The 18,432-nt window shown below is 35.8% G+C and overlaps 1 protein-coding gene across 6 annotated transcripts; it reads right to left on the bottom strand.

Annotated features, from left to right (window-relative positions):
• Positions 1–18,322, bottom strand: RSRC2 (arginine and serine rich coiled-coil 2). 6 transcript variants are annotated; one of them, XM_029922247.1, is made up of 10 exons: positions 18,182–18,322; positions 14,381–14,442; positions 13,058–13,101; positions 10,373–10,585; positions 9,166–9,369; positions 6,842–6,964; positions 4,761–4,840; positions 2,499–2,731; positions 1,973–2,062; positions 1–968 (listed from the first exon to the last, which is right to left on the bottom strand). In XM_029922247.1, exons 3-10 carry the CDS (start codon positions 13,096–13,098, stop codon positions 789–791), a joined length of 1,164 nt encoding a protein of 387 aa, XP_029778107.1. In that variant the 5' UTR covers positions 13,099–13,101; positions 14,381–14,442; positions 18,182–18,322; the 3' UTR covers positions 1–788. The 6 variants fall into 6 exon arrangements, with proteins under 6 accessions (XP_029778107.1, XP_029778103.1, XP_029778102.1 ...); XM_029922243.1 differs by having other exon boundaries at positions 2,499–2,728; positions 10,373–10,563; positions 14,381–14,537; XM_029922242.1 differs by having other exon boundaries at positions 10,373–10,563; positions 14,381–14,537.
• Positions 18,323–18,432: the final 110 nt, after the last annotated feature.

Raw genomic sequence — 18,432 nt, forward strand, 5'->3', positions numbered from 1 at the left:
TTGTTATAAGGCACTTTATTAAAATAAAAGTGCTTACATCCCTTTAATGTATTAATCTATTTCCTGAATAACATGGAATATTGAACAAATATTGTACACCAATTCTGTTCCTTAGAGTAGTAGGAAAACAGTATTACTTTAATGTTTGTTATTCCTCTCAACTTCCTGACATTTTTGCTCACCATGGGTATTGCCAAGAGCATAGTTAACTGTTTAAAAAAAAGGAATTTCTACCTAGCGTTCTCTAATAGCAATTGCAAAATGCTACAAAAACCATGAAACAAATTCAAATAAGAATTCCAGGTAACTTAACACCAGTTCTGAGAAAACCATTTTTATTGTCATCACCACCCAGCTTATTTGTGCTGGATTATGTACCAAATGGCCAGATCTTCTAAAGAACATCTACATAACATTTCTTTCATGTTTCAAGAGATGAAAATAACTGTACAAGGTTAAGTACAAAAGTACACAAGACAGCGGACACGAAATATCCATGTATGAGATTTTATCCCACCTGCAGCTTTATATATTTGAAAAGTAGAATTCATGAACTAAAAATATCGTCCTTCTATAGTCCTGTCAAGTTTAATGGAAGTGTGTTTAACCTGATTACAACACTAACACCAGTATCACTGATCTGATATTTACAAAAAAATCGTATTTTTCAATAAATTAAAGTCAATGCAACACCCATGCAAGCTAGAATGCTAGCTGTTTGGTGAACAAGGACCTGACATCAGAACCAGAAGTCTATATAAAGTCCCAAACATTAAGTCTGATCTTTTTCAAACTGTATCCATTCCTCGCATTGATGATGTGAAACCCAATCCCATTCCTCTTTGTGTGTGGGTCTGTGATCTTGCCATTTCATACTGAGCATCTAGATTTCTAAATACTTCTTCCTGTTGCTTCAAAGTCTTGTAACTTTCTTCATCAACTGAGCTACAACCAGCTTCATCTTCACTCTAAATAGCAGATACAAAATATATTGTTAAAATTAACAGAGATGAGAAAAAAGGGTTTTCCTTACTTGATAGTACTTATGATAAATCATGTTTTTTAGGATATGGATTTGACCTCAATTAATTAGCTCCCATTGGTCCATTTAAAGTGCAAGGCAATATTCTTTCTATTGGGAATGACCAGGAGATAAGAAAAATCAAGTTCATTTTAGTGGGTTTGAAGAAAAATATATAAAACACACCATACAATGTGTAAAGTTTAGAAAAAAAACAGAAAATGGGGCTGGTGTGCTTGCTATTTTAAAAAGGCAGGTGAGACAGGTCTATAAAAAAATTGACATGTGAGCAGAGACCAAGAATGATGCAGGGAGCTGAGAAAAGAAAAGGGCAGGGAAAGCTAGCAGCAGATGCAAAGGTCCTCTGGCATCACTCCAAAATAGCCAGCTCAGTGTAGCTTACTTTAAGCCAAGTACCCCTTCAAGGAAAAACCACACTCCCTTAATTAATAATATCTGTCTGTAAACTTTTTCAGGTCATTATATGAAATCTAATACTGGATCTGTACATTTACACTTAACTCGAGAAAAAAAATCTAAAAAACTTGAAACAAAAACAATCTACATCTTAATTTAAAAACGCTCCCTGGAAACTTTAAAAATTAAGATTCTACTCCAAGTACACTTAGCTGTTGTAAAGGAGCATTTTTTTTTTAAAGCAAATTCTTTAATTCCAATTCGTAATTTCATTTTTATTTACTAAGAAAAGCTTACAGTCTTGAAAAAGGTTCATCTAAGGTAGAAATTAAAATCAGCAAACATATAAATTTAAATTGAATAATTTGTATTGTCGACTACCTACTGATAACAATTCTGTGAAATTAATCTGAAGAACAAAAAAGTATCAGAAAGAATCCAAAATTGACACGCTACTGAAATAACTTTTAGGTTGATGACCAATGTTAACCTGAAAATGTTAATATGAACTTTAATTCCAACTGTGTAACTCACCTTAATACCCATTAATTTCCTGAATTTGACATTTTGGTCCTTGTTTCCAAAATTCAATTTTTCCCATATTTCAGCAGACTGGGATTTGTCCTGTTAGGAAACACTAAACTTTTAGAATACATAAAATTTAGATTATCTTTTATTAAATTTCTCTGTAACAGGGTCTAGAAGAAACAGCAGCACTTATGGCATTCTACTAATGCAGTTTATCATAATTCTAAGATTTCTGTCACAAAGTAATGAAACAAAGAAACAGAAATACTTCATATTATTATAGCCTCCATAAAAGAAACCTAAGCTAAGGAGCCTCTTTGCCCATTTATAAAGGTATGGAACTACTTCCTCCCCCCCAAAACTTGACTTAGATTATGCTTTCCCCAAAATTAAATAACTATGGTAAATTAAACTATTCCAATCAGGCATGCAAAATAATAAGCACAAACCAATCCTTTCCAATCCAAATTTATTTTTCTAAACAACTGCTAATTAGGTATAAATGACAAAAAAGAGGAATTAAAGAACTTACCCCTTCTTTCTTGCCCTGCCAAAGCATTTTCCTTTTTTTCTCTTGCTCAGCAAATTTCATTGGATTCACAGCTGCTGGATTGTAATAGCTGGGTACAGCTATTCCCGTCTCTGCCAAAGCTTTGGCCTGCAGGGCAGCCATCTGAGCTGCCATAGCTATCTGAGGGGTAACTTGTGTTCCTGATGCCAACAAGGCAGCAACATTGAGAACGGAGCCTCCAGTGGCAGCAGCTGCTGAAGAGGAGGCAAGTACAGATTTAAGACTAACCAAAGCAAACCTCCTGATTTACAGCAGTGCATTTATACCTAAGAACTAATCTACAAAAAGGCACGATATTTTCACCAAAACAAGAAAATGCATGTTAATTTATAAAGTAGTAACAATTTAGTAACAATTTATTAGACATATTTACAACAGGATTTTCAGGAGATGATCCTTTATACACGCTTTATGGATCAAAAAATAGTAAGGATTATACTAACAGTAAAAAGGTCTATAATTTCAATGAAAGCGAACTATGGTGCTTGTAGCTAAACTCAGAACAATAAAAACTTACTTTTAAAAATTATTTATTTATATACATAAAAAATTTTTTTTTGAGAGACAGAGACCATGCAAGCAGGGGAGGGTCAGAGAGAGGAGGTACAGAATCTGAAGCAGGCTCCAGTCTCTAAGCTGTCAGCACAGAGCCCGATGCGGGGCTTGAACCCACAAACTGTGAGATCATGACCTGAGCCAAAGTCAGATGCTTAACCGACTGAGCCACCCAGGTGCCCCACTTTTACATTTAAAAATAATATTTTTGAGCTAGAGAGGCAGATGCAAGTGGGGGAGGGGCAGAGAGTGAGGGAGACACAGAATCTTAAAGCAGGCTCCAGGCTCTGAGGTGTCAGCAGAGCCTGATATGGGGCTCAAAATCATGAACCAAGAGATGACCTTAGCTGAAGTCGGATGATGAACTGATTAAGCCACCCAGGCACCCCTAAAAACTTTTATTTTTATAGTTTTTAATACCACAGATTTAAGACATTCATTTGAAACTCTTAAATGGATACTTAAAATATTAAACAGGGGGCGCTGGGTGGCTCAGTAGGTTAAGCGACCGACTATGGTTCAGGTCATAATCTCGCAGTTTGTGGGTTCGAGCCCTGCATCGGGTTCTGTGCTAACAGCTCAGAGCCTGGAGCCTGTCTTCAGATTCTGTGTCTCCCCTCTCCCACCCCTCCCTTGTTCACACTGTCTCTCGGTCTCAAAAATAAACAAAAAAAATTTTTAAATAAATAAAATAAAAAATATTAAACACGTAAGACACACATAAAACAAATACTAAGCGCAAGTCATATAAAGGTTAAATGTCATGCCTGGTGTTTCCATTTTAAGTGGTTGAGTCAGGAACTGCGTCAATTTCTGTAAACAGAAAGACTGTTCTGACTACGTTATTTTTCTGTTAGTCCAGGATAGAAGCTTAAAAAGTTCTTTCAATTACTAATATCATGGCAATCCAGTTAAAAGTAAAATAGCAATTTCTACAATTTTAGGTAATTTGATGAAGCACCAATCAACTAGAAATGTCAACAAAAAACAAGAAACGCCTTCCATATTACATTCCATACAATTCAACAAGCACTGTCTGATTATCTTAAATCGTTCACAGGCAATGTTTGTATTATGTCTGAAGTCTTGATTTCTTAACCCAATTCAGTCATTTTTTTAAATGTTTTGTTTATTTTAGAGACAGACAGAGACGGACAGCATGATAAGGGGAGGGTCAGAGAGAAAGGGAGACACAGAATCCGAAGACAGGCTCCACGCTCTGAGCTAGCTGTCAGCACAGCGCCAAATGCAGGGCTCGAACCCATGAACCACGAGATCATAGCCTGGGCTGAAGCTGGATGCTTAACCGACCGAGTCACCCAGGCGCCCTTAGTCATCTTTATTAAACTGCATTTTCTCAAAAGTCTCAGCTAAAAGACATGTGCAGCGACAGCTAAACTTTCTATGAACAAGAACAGTGACTATTCACTTTCAAAATTATATGTATTAACCAGTTAAGATATATATGTGCATGAAGAATTTGAGGTATGAAAGTTAACATTAAAAAACAAGTTGTCCACACTTCAATAACCCTAACAATAACAAAAAAGGTTACCATGCACTGCTTGTTAGCAAAGATCATGAGTGATTTTCTTCCCATTATTTTTCTGAACTTTTCAAATTTCTACAAGGAAATGCCATATTTCCATAATAAAGAAAATAAATTACCTGCAGCCATTTCTTGCTGTTTTTGTTTTTCCACCATTTCTTTTTCTCGCTGTTCTTGTAATTTCTTTGCCCTTTCCAACCTGTCAAAGACAATTGTGATGAATTTAAAGTAATGCTCAATATAAGGCCAATATTTACCTTTGTATTTCTCCACATGTATAGACACGAGACACTTAACATGGAATTTTTAATTAAATTTAACACACTGGTATCTAAATATGGGAAAAAAGGCATTCATTCTTAAAATATCAGTTATCCAAACTATTTCAATACTGATTTTAAATGTTTTTAAATTCATGGAATAGCCAAAACGTGGAATAGTTTTTATACAGTTCTCATGGAGACTATTTTGAAAAAATAAAAATTATTCAGTCTTGAACTAGAAACATGAAACAAATTCATCCCCAAATGAAAGAAAAGCAGGTTCTGGTTCACATTAAATTCACTAATACATATATATACTAAGTATGCTGTCAAGTCAGTATCTACTTCTTATATAGCAAGTTGTAAGTAATTTCATCTTCATGAGTTCCTGAAAGAGAAACCTCTTTTCTTCAAAGGATTACTGATTTCCTAATCATAAGTTAAAATACACCCTTTTCCTCCTCCAATTTGGTATAAAAGGACAAAAATTAGGGAAAAAGTTTTGTTTTGGGATACTACAAATAATAAAATACAGTGATAGCAAGTGGGCATTTATTTTAGCAATTGTTGGAAGTTTACATAAAATGAATACAACAGTCTATCTGACAGCTCAGAGCCTGGAGCCTGTTTCAGATTCTGTATCTCCCTCTCTCTGTCCCTCCCCTGCTCATGCTGTCTCTCTCTCAAAATAAACAAACATTAAAAAAAAAAGTTGATTGAAATATATGAAAAATATTTTCAAATGAGTTTAAAAATTTCCTTATTCTTTAAAAAGGAACAATGGTCTACATATTATAGTTTATTATTAACCAAAGATCTCTCTTCAAATTTCAAGTAGACAAGGACCAACCTGGTATTCTGAAAAGTTACTTCATTTATCTGAAAAGCACTAGGCACATTATTTAAGTCAAAATAATTTTAGATGCTACAAACAGCTTCAACAGTAATAAAAGCCCAAAATTAAAACACACCCAATTTGTAAGAATATAGGGCTTAAGATACTAGTCAGACTTAAGTATTCTTTATAAATTGGCTCAAATACTACTGTAAATTACTTAATTCCGTTGATTTTAGATTCAAAAAGAAAATATCATTGACTACTACTGGTTGCATATTTAAAATGGCCATTGCAGGTTGGAATTAACACCATTCACGAAGGTGAATGGGATGAAGAAGGGGCGAGCTCACACCTTTGCTGCTGCTGCTGCTCAGCTGGAGTTTCTGCCAGGCTGGGTTCACAGGGCAGCAGCCCATCAGGTGACATTGTGATAACTGTATTTATGTAATGAAAAAAAAAATACAAACTCAATTTCATAAGGAAAACCCCCAAAATCAAGAGTATAGTTTTCAGAATATGGGAAAACCTGCAAACAAGAACTTGGATTTTACTTTTCTTCTTGCCTCTCTATAGAAGGCAGTTCTTTCAATGATTTTGCACATTTTGTTCAGACAGCCCTACTGTGTGTTATCCCACAATTACCCGAACATCTTCGAAATATTTCAAAATTAAAAAAAAAAAGATCTCCACATGCTATCAGCACTAAAATTTACAACATCAAATAAATCACCTTCCAATGTTAGGCAATTTCAGAGGCAAAATTTAAGAGTTCTTGAATCAGACCTAAGATTTCTAAAGAAGTTTCTATTGCAAACCAAAAATATTTAAAGCATAAATCTGAGAAAAACAAAACGGTTAATCATGAAGGAAAAAAAACTGTTGCAGACATTGTAATCTTTACAGTTATACAAATTGGCAAATGTTCAAAATGGGAATTAACTACTTACTTATTATTATTAGTTCTACATCACAGAGCTGGTACAATGTCATGGCTAGATATAATTACCTGACTTATAACTCTGAAAGTATTTACTTTGCCCAATTGAGTATCTACTTCCAGTTGAAAAGGAAAAGCACATCTAATAGAAAATATACACACCTCCTAGCTAAAGCTTCTTGTGCATCCATCGCTGTGTTTCTGCCTCTGAAGGGAGGTGGACTAGGAGTTCGGCTTAAACTTCTGCTAAATCTTCTTGGTTTTTCAATTCTCTTCTTTCTATCTCTGTGAAAAATCATATTTCACACGTTGCAATATGACCAAGTAATAATAATTACCTCACTTAAATCAAAACCAATTATATGTACACGGTTTAACAAAAAATCCAAACAGATAATATATTTCAAACCGCTTCCTCTCCACCTCTGCCCTACAGCTTCCACAAGGTATCTAGGTTCTGAACATGCTGCTAGTTTTCTACAAGTTCATTTAACCATCCAGTTACATACAGATAGACATTTAGAATGTTTCCAGTCTTTTGCTATTTCACCCAGTGTTGCAAAGATAGCCTTTTATAATTACTGTATACTTACCTAACTGAATATATATGGTAAATCCCTAGTAGCAAGATCTATAGTTTAAATGTTCCTAGTATTTTAATCTACAATGAATTAATCCGTAAATGTTAAAAAAAATCCAAAACATGAATTCAGTAGAACGAAAGAATTAGGAAATTGAAAGCTAAAAAACCCCAAAACAAGCATTTATCAGAATAGAGTATCAGTGGTCAAAACTAGAATTGCCGTTTAAAAAAAAGGTAGAAATGCCATAAATAATGGCCTGTATTACCCAGGTGGAGAATGAAAATTAATGGTAGTTATTTCAAACTAAAACTACTGATTAAAAACTGATATACTGGGGCGCCTGGGTGGCTCAGTCAGTTAAGTATCCAACTTCAGCTCAGATGATCTCACAGCTTGGGAATTTGAGCCCCACATGTGGCTCTTTGCTGACAGCTCAGAGCCTGGATCCTGCTTCGAGTTCTGTGTCTCCCTCTCTCTGCCTCTCCCTTAATCTCTTTCTCTCTCAAAAATATACATTAAAAAAACCCCAAAACTGACATAGTGATTAAAAGTGACATGCCAAGTTACTGTAATAAACATTGTCTACTTTTATTTCAGAGTTTATATACTAAAACGAGCAGTAGGTTAACAAAAAAAGCTTTTCCATTACTTTTAATATCAGCACTTCTGCATATAGTTAATTGCTTTATATAAACGTAAGTATAGAATACATTCTCTGAATATTTAAATTTTTTCTTTTACGCTTTTTAAAAAAAGCTTTTATATTTTACAGAGTGAGGGAGGGGCAGAGGCAGAGAGGGACAGGAGAGAATCCCAAGCCCGTTCCACGTTCAGCATGAAGAAGATTGCAGGGCTCAATCCCAGCATTCTGGGATCATGAATGACTTCAGCCTATATCAAGAGTCAGATGGTCATTGGAGTGAGCCACCCAGGTGCCCTTTCTCGTTATTGCATTGTCTCAACAAATTAAAGCCTACACTCAATCAAGACAGGTTTGAATTAAGCTCATCTTGAAGGTCTGAGATAGCATATAGATTATGGTGGGTTAAACACATGTATGGACTTTGTATTCAGACACACTTAGAGCTTGGTCCTGAGAGTACATTTAATAACTGTATGATTTGAGGCTTCTTGGATAAGTTACTTAAGGTAAGCCCACTGGTCTTAATTCACAAAACAGTTGTTTTGAGAATCAGATGAGCTAATACATAGAAAGATCTTTGTCATAACACACAGAACGTGGTAGGCATGCAATAAATATAAGCTACTGTGATTTTAATGAGATTATTCCTAACTACACTTCATAGATAATCTGAATATACCTAAGAATGATATGCAAATATTCAGGTTCTTTCTCAGAATGTGATTTAAAAAAAAATAAAAAAAAAAATTTTTTTTTAAACTTTTTGTTTTAGAGAGAGACAGCATGAGCAGGGGAGCGTCAGAGAGAGAGACACAGAATCTGAAGACAGGCTTGAGGCTCTGAGCTAGCTGTCAGTACGGAGCCTGATGTGGAGCTTGAATCCATGAACCATGAGATCATGACCTGAGCCGTGGTCGGATGTCCAACTGACTGAGCCACCCAGTGCCCCAAAAATTTTTTTTAAATTTCTAGAAAAAGAGAGATAAGAGAATCTCCCGTGCTGATGGTGCAAAGCCCAACATGGGGCTTGAACCCATGAACCATGAGATCATGAGCCCCGCATCAGGCTCTGTGCTGATAGCTCAGAGCCTGGGGCCTGTTTCGCATTCTGCGTCCCCCCTCTCTATACCCCTCCCCCACCTCAACAACAAAAATAAATAAATAAATTTCTGACCCACAATTTTGACGTTCTCATGGTGAGAGAAGATAACTAGACCCTGTGAGGGACCTATCAGATTTTATTCATGATGACTACTTACCGACTTCTACTCCTTGTCCTACTCCTGCTTCTACTCCTGTGCCTGTGTCTTGATCTTGAACGGGATCGAGATCGGATCCGACGTTTTCTTTCCCGGCTTCTGGATCTTGATTTCTTCCTCTCTCTGCTTCTGGATCTTGACTTCTTCCTCTCCCTACTCCTGGACCGGGACTTCTTCCGCTCTCTGCTTCTACTACGATGACGCCTGAAAATAAAGCCCACAAATTTGTAGTCACTTAAGAGCTGTGTCTTCTCAAAAATACAGACATTACGAATTATCTGCAAAGTGTGCTATCAAGCCAGGCAATAAACTACTTTGTACTGTATACAGAAAGGATAATTGAGGCTTTTAATGGAAGAAGTTGTAACAACAAATGGGCCTTTATTCTTGTTTGATGATGCCTCAGAGGGAACACAGTAAAGCTGTAACATGTCAAAAATGCAATGCATCCAACCCCAACTTGATTCTGTTTGATAGTTTAGTCTACTATTGCCTCACTGGAGTATTTGTGCAACTTAAAGATAACAATGTTACTACTGAAAATTTTTGACCCAGTCTGATACCATGTATCTATTCCCAAAGAAACTCCAAACATGTATTAAACACTCCTTCTTTAAGCAAAAACCCTACAAATTTCAGCCATGATCAGGTTTCTAAAATCTTTACCTATACCACAAAAGATATCAGCGAGCTCTACACCAACAATGTAAAAGGACCATTTTATTGGCTTAACATAGTTCAACTACATCACTTTTTCACTACTAGAAACATATAAAGCACAAAGTTAAAAAAAAAAAAAAGGCAAGCTTAGTAATTGAATATGTGATTCGTAACTATCCTTTCTCCCGCCCCCCGCCCCCCCCTCCCGTCGTAGACACCATTTTGGAATAGGTCATGTTAGCAAATACATGTATTTTCTTTATATTTATTTATTTTGAGGGACAGCATGCGTACATGTGAGAATCGCTAAAGCAGGCTCCTCGCTGTCAGCCCAGAGCTTGGATGTGGGGCTCAAAACTCACTAACCAGGAGATCATAACCTGAGCTGAAATCAAGAGTTGCTTAACTGACCAAGCCACCCAGGCTCCCCAACCAAATATATGTGTTTTCTAATGAAGACTGTTCAGGTACTGCTGGGTTAATGAGGAAGCTTTACGTAACACAGCTCTACAGATAGGAGTAATTCATAAATACCCACACTACTCACCTTTCACGGGACCTGGATCTTGAGTGACTTCTGCCTCTCGATGACTTTCTTTCTTTGCGTTTGTGTCTGTCCTCGCCATTTTCAGATGAATTCAGTCGTTCTCTTCCTTTATCAGAAGAATGTTCTTTGTCATTATGTTCCTCAGACTTGTGTTTCTTAGATGATTTATCTTTGGATTCATGTCTTCTTGCCTGTTTTAAGAAGAAGTTGGTTCTTTCAGGAAAATAGTGCAACAAAGAGAGTTAGTATGGGTATCAGTAGACAAAAATGTTGTGATGCAACATTAGTAACCTTAGGAGTGTGTGGCAAATAAAAAAAAATGATCTAGTTTCACATCACCCAAATGTTGCAGATGAAACTACTAATCTTTGTCTCTATAAATCCCCCAAATGCAGTTTCCTCCCCAAAGTAACACAATTAAAACAATGATTTTCAATGTTGCAGTAATTGGAAAACCATCATTATCAGAAAAAAGAGGAATCCCTGATGTTTCTTTTTTATCTAAAAGAGTAAGGGAAGTACACATACATCAAAACTGTCAAAAATTTCCAATAAACCTTTTAGAGAAACAAACCACATATACACATATACATCAACTTCTAAAACCAGAGTACATATCATTTTAGGTTTAGAAACAATTAACAAAGATGATCAGGACACAAAGAAATGCACCAGAAAACGCATTTCGATTAGGTAACTAAATAAGATTAATCTTACTAATTATTAGTATTTTCTGCAATTTAAATTACTTTACGCAGAGTTGAAGTGTCCTTTTTATAGCTATACTGCCACATCCTCTCTAAAAGACGGCTCTTGATTTTTCTGCCAATGTCTAAACTGTGAAGCAATCACTTTTCATCTTGAAATATCCCAATGGGCTTGGAGTTCTATTATATTTCATGTACCTAGGGTAGAAAATGGCAACCATATCTGTTTTTAATTTTTATGAAATCAAACTAGGCATAATGTAATTAATCCCTATACCATTATACAATACCTATTTCCCCATACTCTGAAAGATTAAAAACCAAGGCTTTTGCTTTCACAAAATATGCAGAGACTGAGCTATAATTAAATGCATGATCAAGTCTCCATCCTACACTCGTATACCAAATTAGGAAATGATAAACATTAGATTTTCTCACATTAAGTTGTCAAATCCATCTTTTAGGTAAAAGTTAAAATCTCAGACATCACAGAATCCTAATTTTAAAGCTGGAAGTAAATTGAGATGGTCTGAACTCCCCTTACTTTAAATATGACTCAACTAAGATCTAAAGTCACAAAGCTGCATGGTAGCAGCTGAACCCAAACCCCATGTTCTTCTGATGCCCAGGCCACTGCTTTTCTACCACAACAGGACACTTATCTCATGTTTCCCAAACAGGTCATAGCATATTTCTTTCCACTCAAGATTAACTTTTCTTAAAAACAAAAAACTTGGCCAAACATTTTGGGACATGCATGATATATCTGAAAAGAATCATAGTATGTTATTTAATATTTTGCAGAAAAACAAGAGACCTGGAGACATACCTAAACTTTACTTTCATTGCCAGTTCTCTATAATATGAATTTATAAAAGTTATTTCCTTGATTTTGCCATACAGTGGCAAACTGGAAAAGCTTTAAATGGTTCAACTTCCAAAAGTTTTAGAGTTTATTTTAAACCAGTTTTCCAAACATAACATTACTATTAATTAAAAAAAAAAACATTAAAACCCTTAACTGATTTAAGATATACTTAAGGGAAATAGGAGTTTGAATGACTAATAGTTACCTTATCATGAAGTAGGCTTATTATTTTGCTATCTGAGTCTGCAGCGTCTTCAGTTCAGTCTCTTCGCGCATTAGCACGCTGAGTATGATTTATTATAGAAATGTTATCATGTGAGCTAAACAAAATAGTCATTTTCACAAAAACTCTCCTAAATTAAAAATTTAACAGAGCTTCCATTAGGGGAAGAGGTGAAGTCCCTGCCCACATTCTTTTTTTTTTTTTTTTTAAGGAGTCCCTTGCCCAGCCCCCGGTAAGACTCTTCTCCTCCCTTTTGGGCTCCTACTTCTGTTCTTCCTTGTTGGCTCATTCATTGTCTTCTCAGGTGGGCGAGCAAGTTAACTCCTCTGCAATACAGCTGCTGTCTTTCTTTTCCCTCAAGTTTGGCTGTCACCACCACCTTTCCAGCTGTCCCTCACAGACCCTTTTATTTCACAATTCAATACTACTATTAGGGAAATTGAACTAGTTTGTTAATGAAAAGAGAACTCTGTTATCTTCCTAAAGAAAAAGTAGCCCACAGATCTCTAGGATATTGTTACTTAAAGATGATTGCTTTTTAAAAATCCTGAGCAGTCGTCAGGCATTAGGAGACTCGGGACCTCAGATTAATGGAAGCTCTGTGTGACAGGCCTAAAAAAAACCAATTATAATCTTCATATGAAATTTTTATTGTGAATATTTTCACAACATAATAAAATTAATAATTTTTGAATGAACTTTTCATATAAACAACTATCTTCTTGAAAATTGATGAATCCATATCATGCTTATTTTATAACCCAATTAACCTTTTAAATTTCAAGTTTTCGTACTTACCTTGATGATATCATACATTCACACAAACATTTCTATCAGATATTTTACAAGTATTTTAAAGTGCCTATTCACTACAAAGTGTTAATTACCTCTTTGCTTCTGCTCCGGCTCCTGTGTTTTCTTCCTTCATTGTCTGTAAATACATACAAAAGTTCACCATAAACAAAGATACAGAATTATCTCAAAAGCAAATCCTAACAGTCAGATACAGGATAATTTCCAGTCCCCCCACTCCATTTAAAGTAGGCTTCATGCCCTGTGTGGAGCCCAATGCAGGGCTTGAACTCACCACCCTGAGATCAAGAGTCAGGCACTTAACAGACTCTAGTCCATTTTACTAAATTAAAATTCTACTTACCATCTTCCAAAGCCTATTTTTTATGGCACGATGGAATTTTTCTACTTAAAAACTGTATATATTTGAAACAAATCAAGCCGTCTGTACAAACCAGATTATAACTGAGACCGAGTAAGCAAAAAGCCTCTCCCCCTTAGCCAAAAGAAGATATTGTCTTTCAGTTTGTAACAGACTCTTAATTTACAAAACATTCTGTGTAGCCCATCTTGTTTTCTAGTCCATAAAAAATTTATAAAAGGGCTTAAGAAAAGTAAACAAGAAAAACAGAACGAGAATCCAAGAGAATGCAAGAAAAGAAACAGGCTGAACTATCTTTGGCTTAAGTGGTCAAAAGGTGCTATAATTTAGAAAAATTTTCATTCAAACTGATTTCAATACTGTATAGTTTCAAATACATATATAAAAATACACATTTGAACTATTTTGTAGATGATTATCTTTGGGCACAAAGGATAAATAACTAGAGTTCAGGTCTTAAAACTCTTAACTCATTGCCCTTCTACTTCTCACTTAACCCCTTCATTAAATAGGAATGCTAGTTAAAAAAAAAAAAAATCACAGCAAAACACCATGCTTCCTGTACCACATCGGTCTATTCTTTTTCAGGTTAAAGAATAAGAAACATCTCAAAACGCCAAACCTCTTGCTTAAAAAATATTCTAACATTAAACAAAACACAAAATTAAACATGTTCTTGTAATGTACAACAAAGCATGCTAACTTCAGAATATACCACTGCCCAGACTATAGCTTTCAAAAACATTTTTGCCCCTGTTGAAAGATGAAATTTAAACATCTCAGGGTTGACTAATTACTGTGACACAAATTTAAACATATATTTTTGCCTTTGGAGAAGTTATAAATTTCTGCATGAAAATATTTGTTTTTCATAAATAAATTCTCCAGAAAATTACCAATGTACTTTCAATATTCATTTCTCAATTAGGAAGAAAACATACTAATTGTATCAAAAACCAAACGTAGGTCTTATACACATCTATATGGATTATAACAAATGTTAATAATGGTAGTTAGAGTTTCCAACAATTCATACCTGACTTTCGTTTTCTTTCTCTTGACCTTGATCGTGATCTTGAGTAATGATGTTTTGAGGCTCTAGGAGAAATAGATACATCTGACTGCTCTTTTTTCTTATCTCTATCTGGGGATGTCTTTTCTGGGGCTAGTCCGTCTCGCTCTGTATCACTAGCCTAAAAGTTTAAAGAAAAATTATTATAAATTTTTAATTACATTAAAAATGTTTCCAATTTCTTAAAAGAGAGGGAAGACCTTGATCCTTAAGTTAAAAAAAATGAGCAAATCAGATTGACTAAATAAATACATAAATATTTTTCGTACCTGATAAACCTGAACAAATTTAAATGACTAACCCAATAACAAAGAGAGATACATGTAATTAGACTGAGGTCTTTAACTAAAATAAACAAACATACATTATTTTCATAACTTTCAAAACAATGGGGGAAGGGGAAGAATAGGGCTCCAAGTATTTCCAAAGAACATTCATTCAGAGAAAATACAGACCATTTCAGATTTGTTAAGTCATTTACCCGATTTACCAAAATGCTTATTTTAAAATGGCATACATTAAAAAGATATTTAAAATAAGCCGGTAAAAGTTAAAAAGACTCACTCAAGTCTGTAAAATCTAAGAAAACAGCAGACAGAATGCTTCTACATTATAAAAGAATAAACAGAAAATTAACTTACCTGAGAACCCAATCTTAATTTCATTAACCCTCTTTAATGAAAACTGCCCCTTGGCACAGTGTTGCTGCAAAATATGGTCTGCCTCTCCTCATATATGCTCTGGGCTATAGAAACATTATGTTGTTTCTGCTTTAAAGCTTTAATAAATTTTCACAATGCAAATTTTTTAAAAATTAAGAGTCTTGACTTATTTACAATGAGATTTTTCATCTAAATATCAGTTGTTTTCCAATTTATAGAAGGTAATTTCACCTGCCCTGCTCATAGCAAAGTACTCAGCACTGCAATCACTAAATCAACAAATGAATTCGTTACTAATTTTCAGTTGTAACAACAGTATCACACAAAGATGTTGCTTTAAACAACTCAGAAAAAATGCTTCAGGAAGCTAAAACCCAACTGTTCCACAAAAGGCAGGGGAAATAGTTTTAGTATTCAGAAAGTGGACTACTAAGCCCTTGACCTAAGAATGGCTTTTACATTTTTAAAAGGATTATTAAGCAAGCAAGGAATGAGAAAGAAACTATTTGTCCACAATGTCTAAAATAGTTACTACCATGTTACAGAAGAATCTGAACTGGATAAAAAAGAAATCACTATACATTTTCAGCAGGAGGAATAATCACATGACAATGAATTTCTCCATCCTTTAGGAAAATTAGTCCAGAAAATAAATACCAAGTAAACTAAAAGGGGAGTAATTTAAATGAAAGGTAAGAAATCACACTATTTCAAAAACTATTTACTGAAGAGTCACAAATGTGCCAAACTCAATGCTAGACTCAAAGAATAAAGGGTTTACTAGCTTAGTTGGGATGAAAGACATAAAAGTGTTAAGCCTCTGATAGTGGCTTTAAAAAAAAAAAAAAATCAAGCACAGACGAAGCAACTACCTACCTGAGATTTTCTTAGAATTATCCAAAGGTCTCCTCAGTTTTCTAAGTATGGGTGATTTCTGGAATCACAAATTTTTGTGGTGGAAACTTTCATGGCTTAGAATCGAGTTCAACTTTCTTACCTTACAGAGGAGATCCAGCAAAACTCCCCTAAGATGGTATTCTAGCTCTTTGCGCTCTACTAATAATGTTGTATCACCCAAATAAGGATGATTCTGATTTTCACAACATTAACCATTTTCTTTCTTTCTCATTACCCTTATGGGCTATTTCAGAGATGCCCTGATGTTAAGCGCTGGGAAAGCTTACACTTGGTAAAACTGCAAAAACGTAAGCACTGCTATCACTTCTCTTGGGGGCATGCTGCAGAACACAGCATTCCTGGACCACTGGCACATCTCACTCGCCTTTTCAGAGATCATGACTAGAACTATAAACACCCTTTCCATGGAAAAATCAGCATCTAGCCCAGGGAGTGCAAGTTTGCAGTCAAATTTATTTATATGCTTAAAATCAACGAAGCCTGGCAATTGGGAAGTTAAATGCCCTTGGCATAAGGGAAGACACCCTGTAATACAAGCTAATAATTTAAACTGAAAAACCATTTTCACTTGTAAAATACACTACAGAACAACAAAAACCCTATCACTAAACAGGTATGAATGATAGGTAGCCACTTCACCCACACTTATTCCCATGAAGCTTTTTTACATTAATAGCTTAAAGTATTAAAAAAAAAAATCAACTGAATAAATTGTGAGTTCTCAACTTTATTTAGATTAGCAGGGATGTACATAAGAAATCCTAAATGCTAACTGAAAAGCTGTCTTCTACTCCAGCATTTGCTTCTTCAGAAGGCCACCAATTTTCTTAACATTTTAATCTCGTTTTAAACCCTAGTAACGCTCAAGACCAAGTACACAAATCTTTTTCCAGTGCAAAGAAGGTACAGTGAATCTAATACTAGGCCACTTCTCCAGAGGATTGTGTCTCTTTATTGAAAGAGGCACTGCAGGCCCAAATGTGTGAAATGACTTTTTAAAATTTTAGCCCAAGTAAAACAATGCTATTCTTTATTTAAAGTATATTAAGAGGCCTAGAACACTAAACAAAGGAAAACATAACATCGATTAGTTGCACAAATATAAAAAAGCCTTCCAATTGTTTGAAACCTTATCAAAAGCCGGTTCTTAATTCAATTAGATATTGGGGGAGGGGAGTGCAGAAACCATCCTAATTTCAGAAACCCCAATTTTTATAAAGGAAGAGCAAACTACAATTTTTTCGTTATGTTTATAGTCCTACTTATTTTTGAAAAGGAGTAGATAGAACTTTCTAGCCAGTGGAAAGGAATACAAAATGCTTGCATTAAAAAAAAAAGTTTCAATAAAAATGAAGTAATCACAATAATCCACCAGAATTGGGCATCTCATATTCAAAGCAGGCCTTTTAAAGGCCGTAGTTCTTATTTACCATTAAATGGGTTGACGCAAGGTTCTTAAAGAAACGGCAGTGATACGGCTTTATTACATGCTTTCCAAAGACTTTAAAATGATTACATCACGAGCCTCTTCGGAAACCGATCAGAATTCGTAGTTCCAAAGCCTTACCGTAATTAAGTCAAAATTTTTACTCCCTTTAAGCAACACCTTCCTTAGGTCCTTACTTAGCAGAAACTAAGATTTTAACAGGCGAAACACTAACTGAAATTATGCGACTAGAATCTTACTGAGCATAAGCAAAAAAACCCCACAAAACCAAAAAAATCCGTTACGACTCTTGTCCCGTTCTAGCCCCTATAGACAACGCCTTTTCGACCCAATAGTTTTTGAAGACCCCCCTCCCATCCTTTTTCTCTCTTCCGTAGCCCTTCCCCAACACGAACATAAATTCCGAAGCCCTAATGGAACTCATTGTAAACCACTAACAATGAATAGCCTAAACTGGACGCCGTTCTGTGGGCCAGAAGTAATACAGGGTTGGAAAAAAGATGAGGAAAGTTCTGGAAAAAAAAAAAAAAAGACACTCCCTGCGGCTCCCCACCCCCATCGACACCGCCTCATATCCCCCTCCCTACAGCAGGCAGCCATGATGGCGGGCGCAGAAGAAGGCCGCGGCGCCATTTTGTCCACACACGCGCGGGGACAACAGCTCTAGGAGCCGTTCACCCACTCTTTGGAGAGTAGCAGAAAAACATCCCCTTCTTTAAACCCAGAGTCGGCACTTACCGCCATAGTCCAGAGTTCTTGCCGCTAGGGCGGCGCCTCCACTTGCCGCTCTCAACCGTACCGGCCGACCGAAGCTTCGCCACAGACTAAATCGCTCGCGCGAGAGACCCGGATGGCACAAAGGCGAAGGGGCCCGGCGCGCCGCACAGCTGGCTGGGAAAAAAAATGGGTGGTGATAAGAGTCTCTATAGCAACGCGGTTGGAGGAGGTGATTGGTTGTTCCTTTGAAGGGGGCGTGTAAGGCCAGGAGT

Source organism: Suricata suricatta, chromosome 14 (genome assembly GCF_006229205.1).
Source record: "Suricata suricatta isolate VVHF042 chromosome 14, meerkat_22Aug2017_6uvM2_HiC, whole genome shotgun sequence".
Classification (NCBI taxonomy): Eukaryota; Metazoa; Chordata; class Mammalia; order Carnivora; family Herpestidae; genus Suricata; species Suricata suricatta.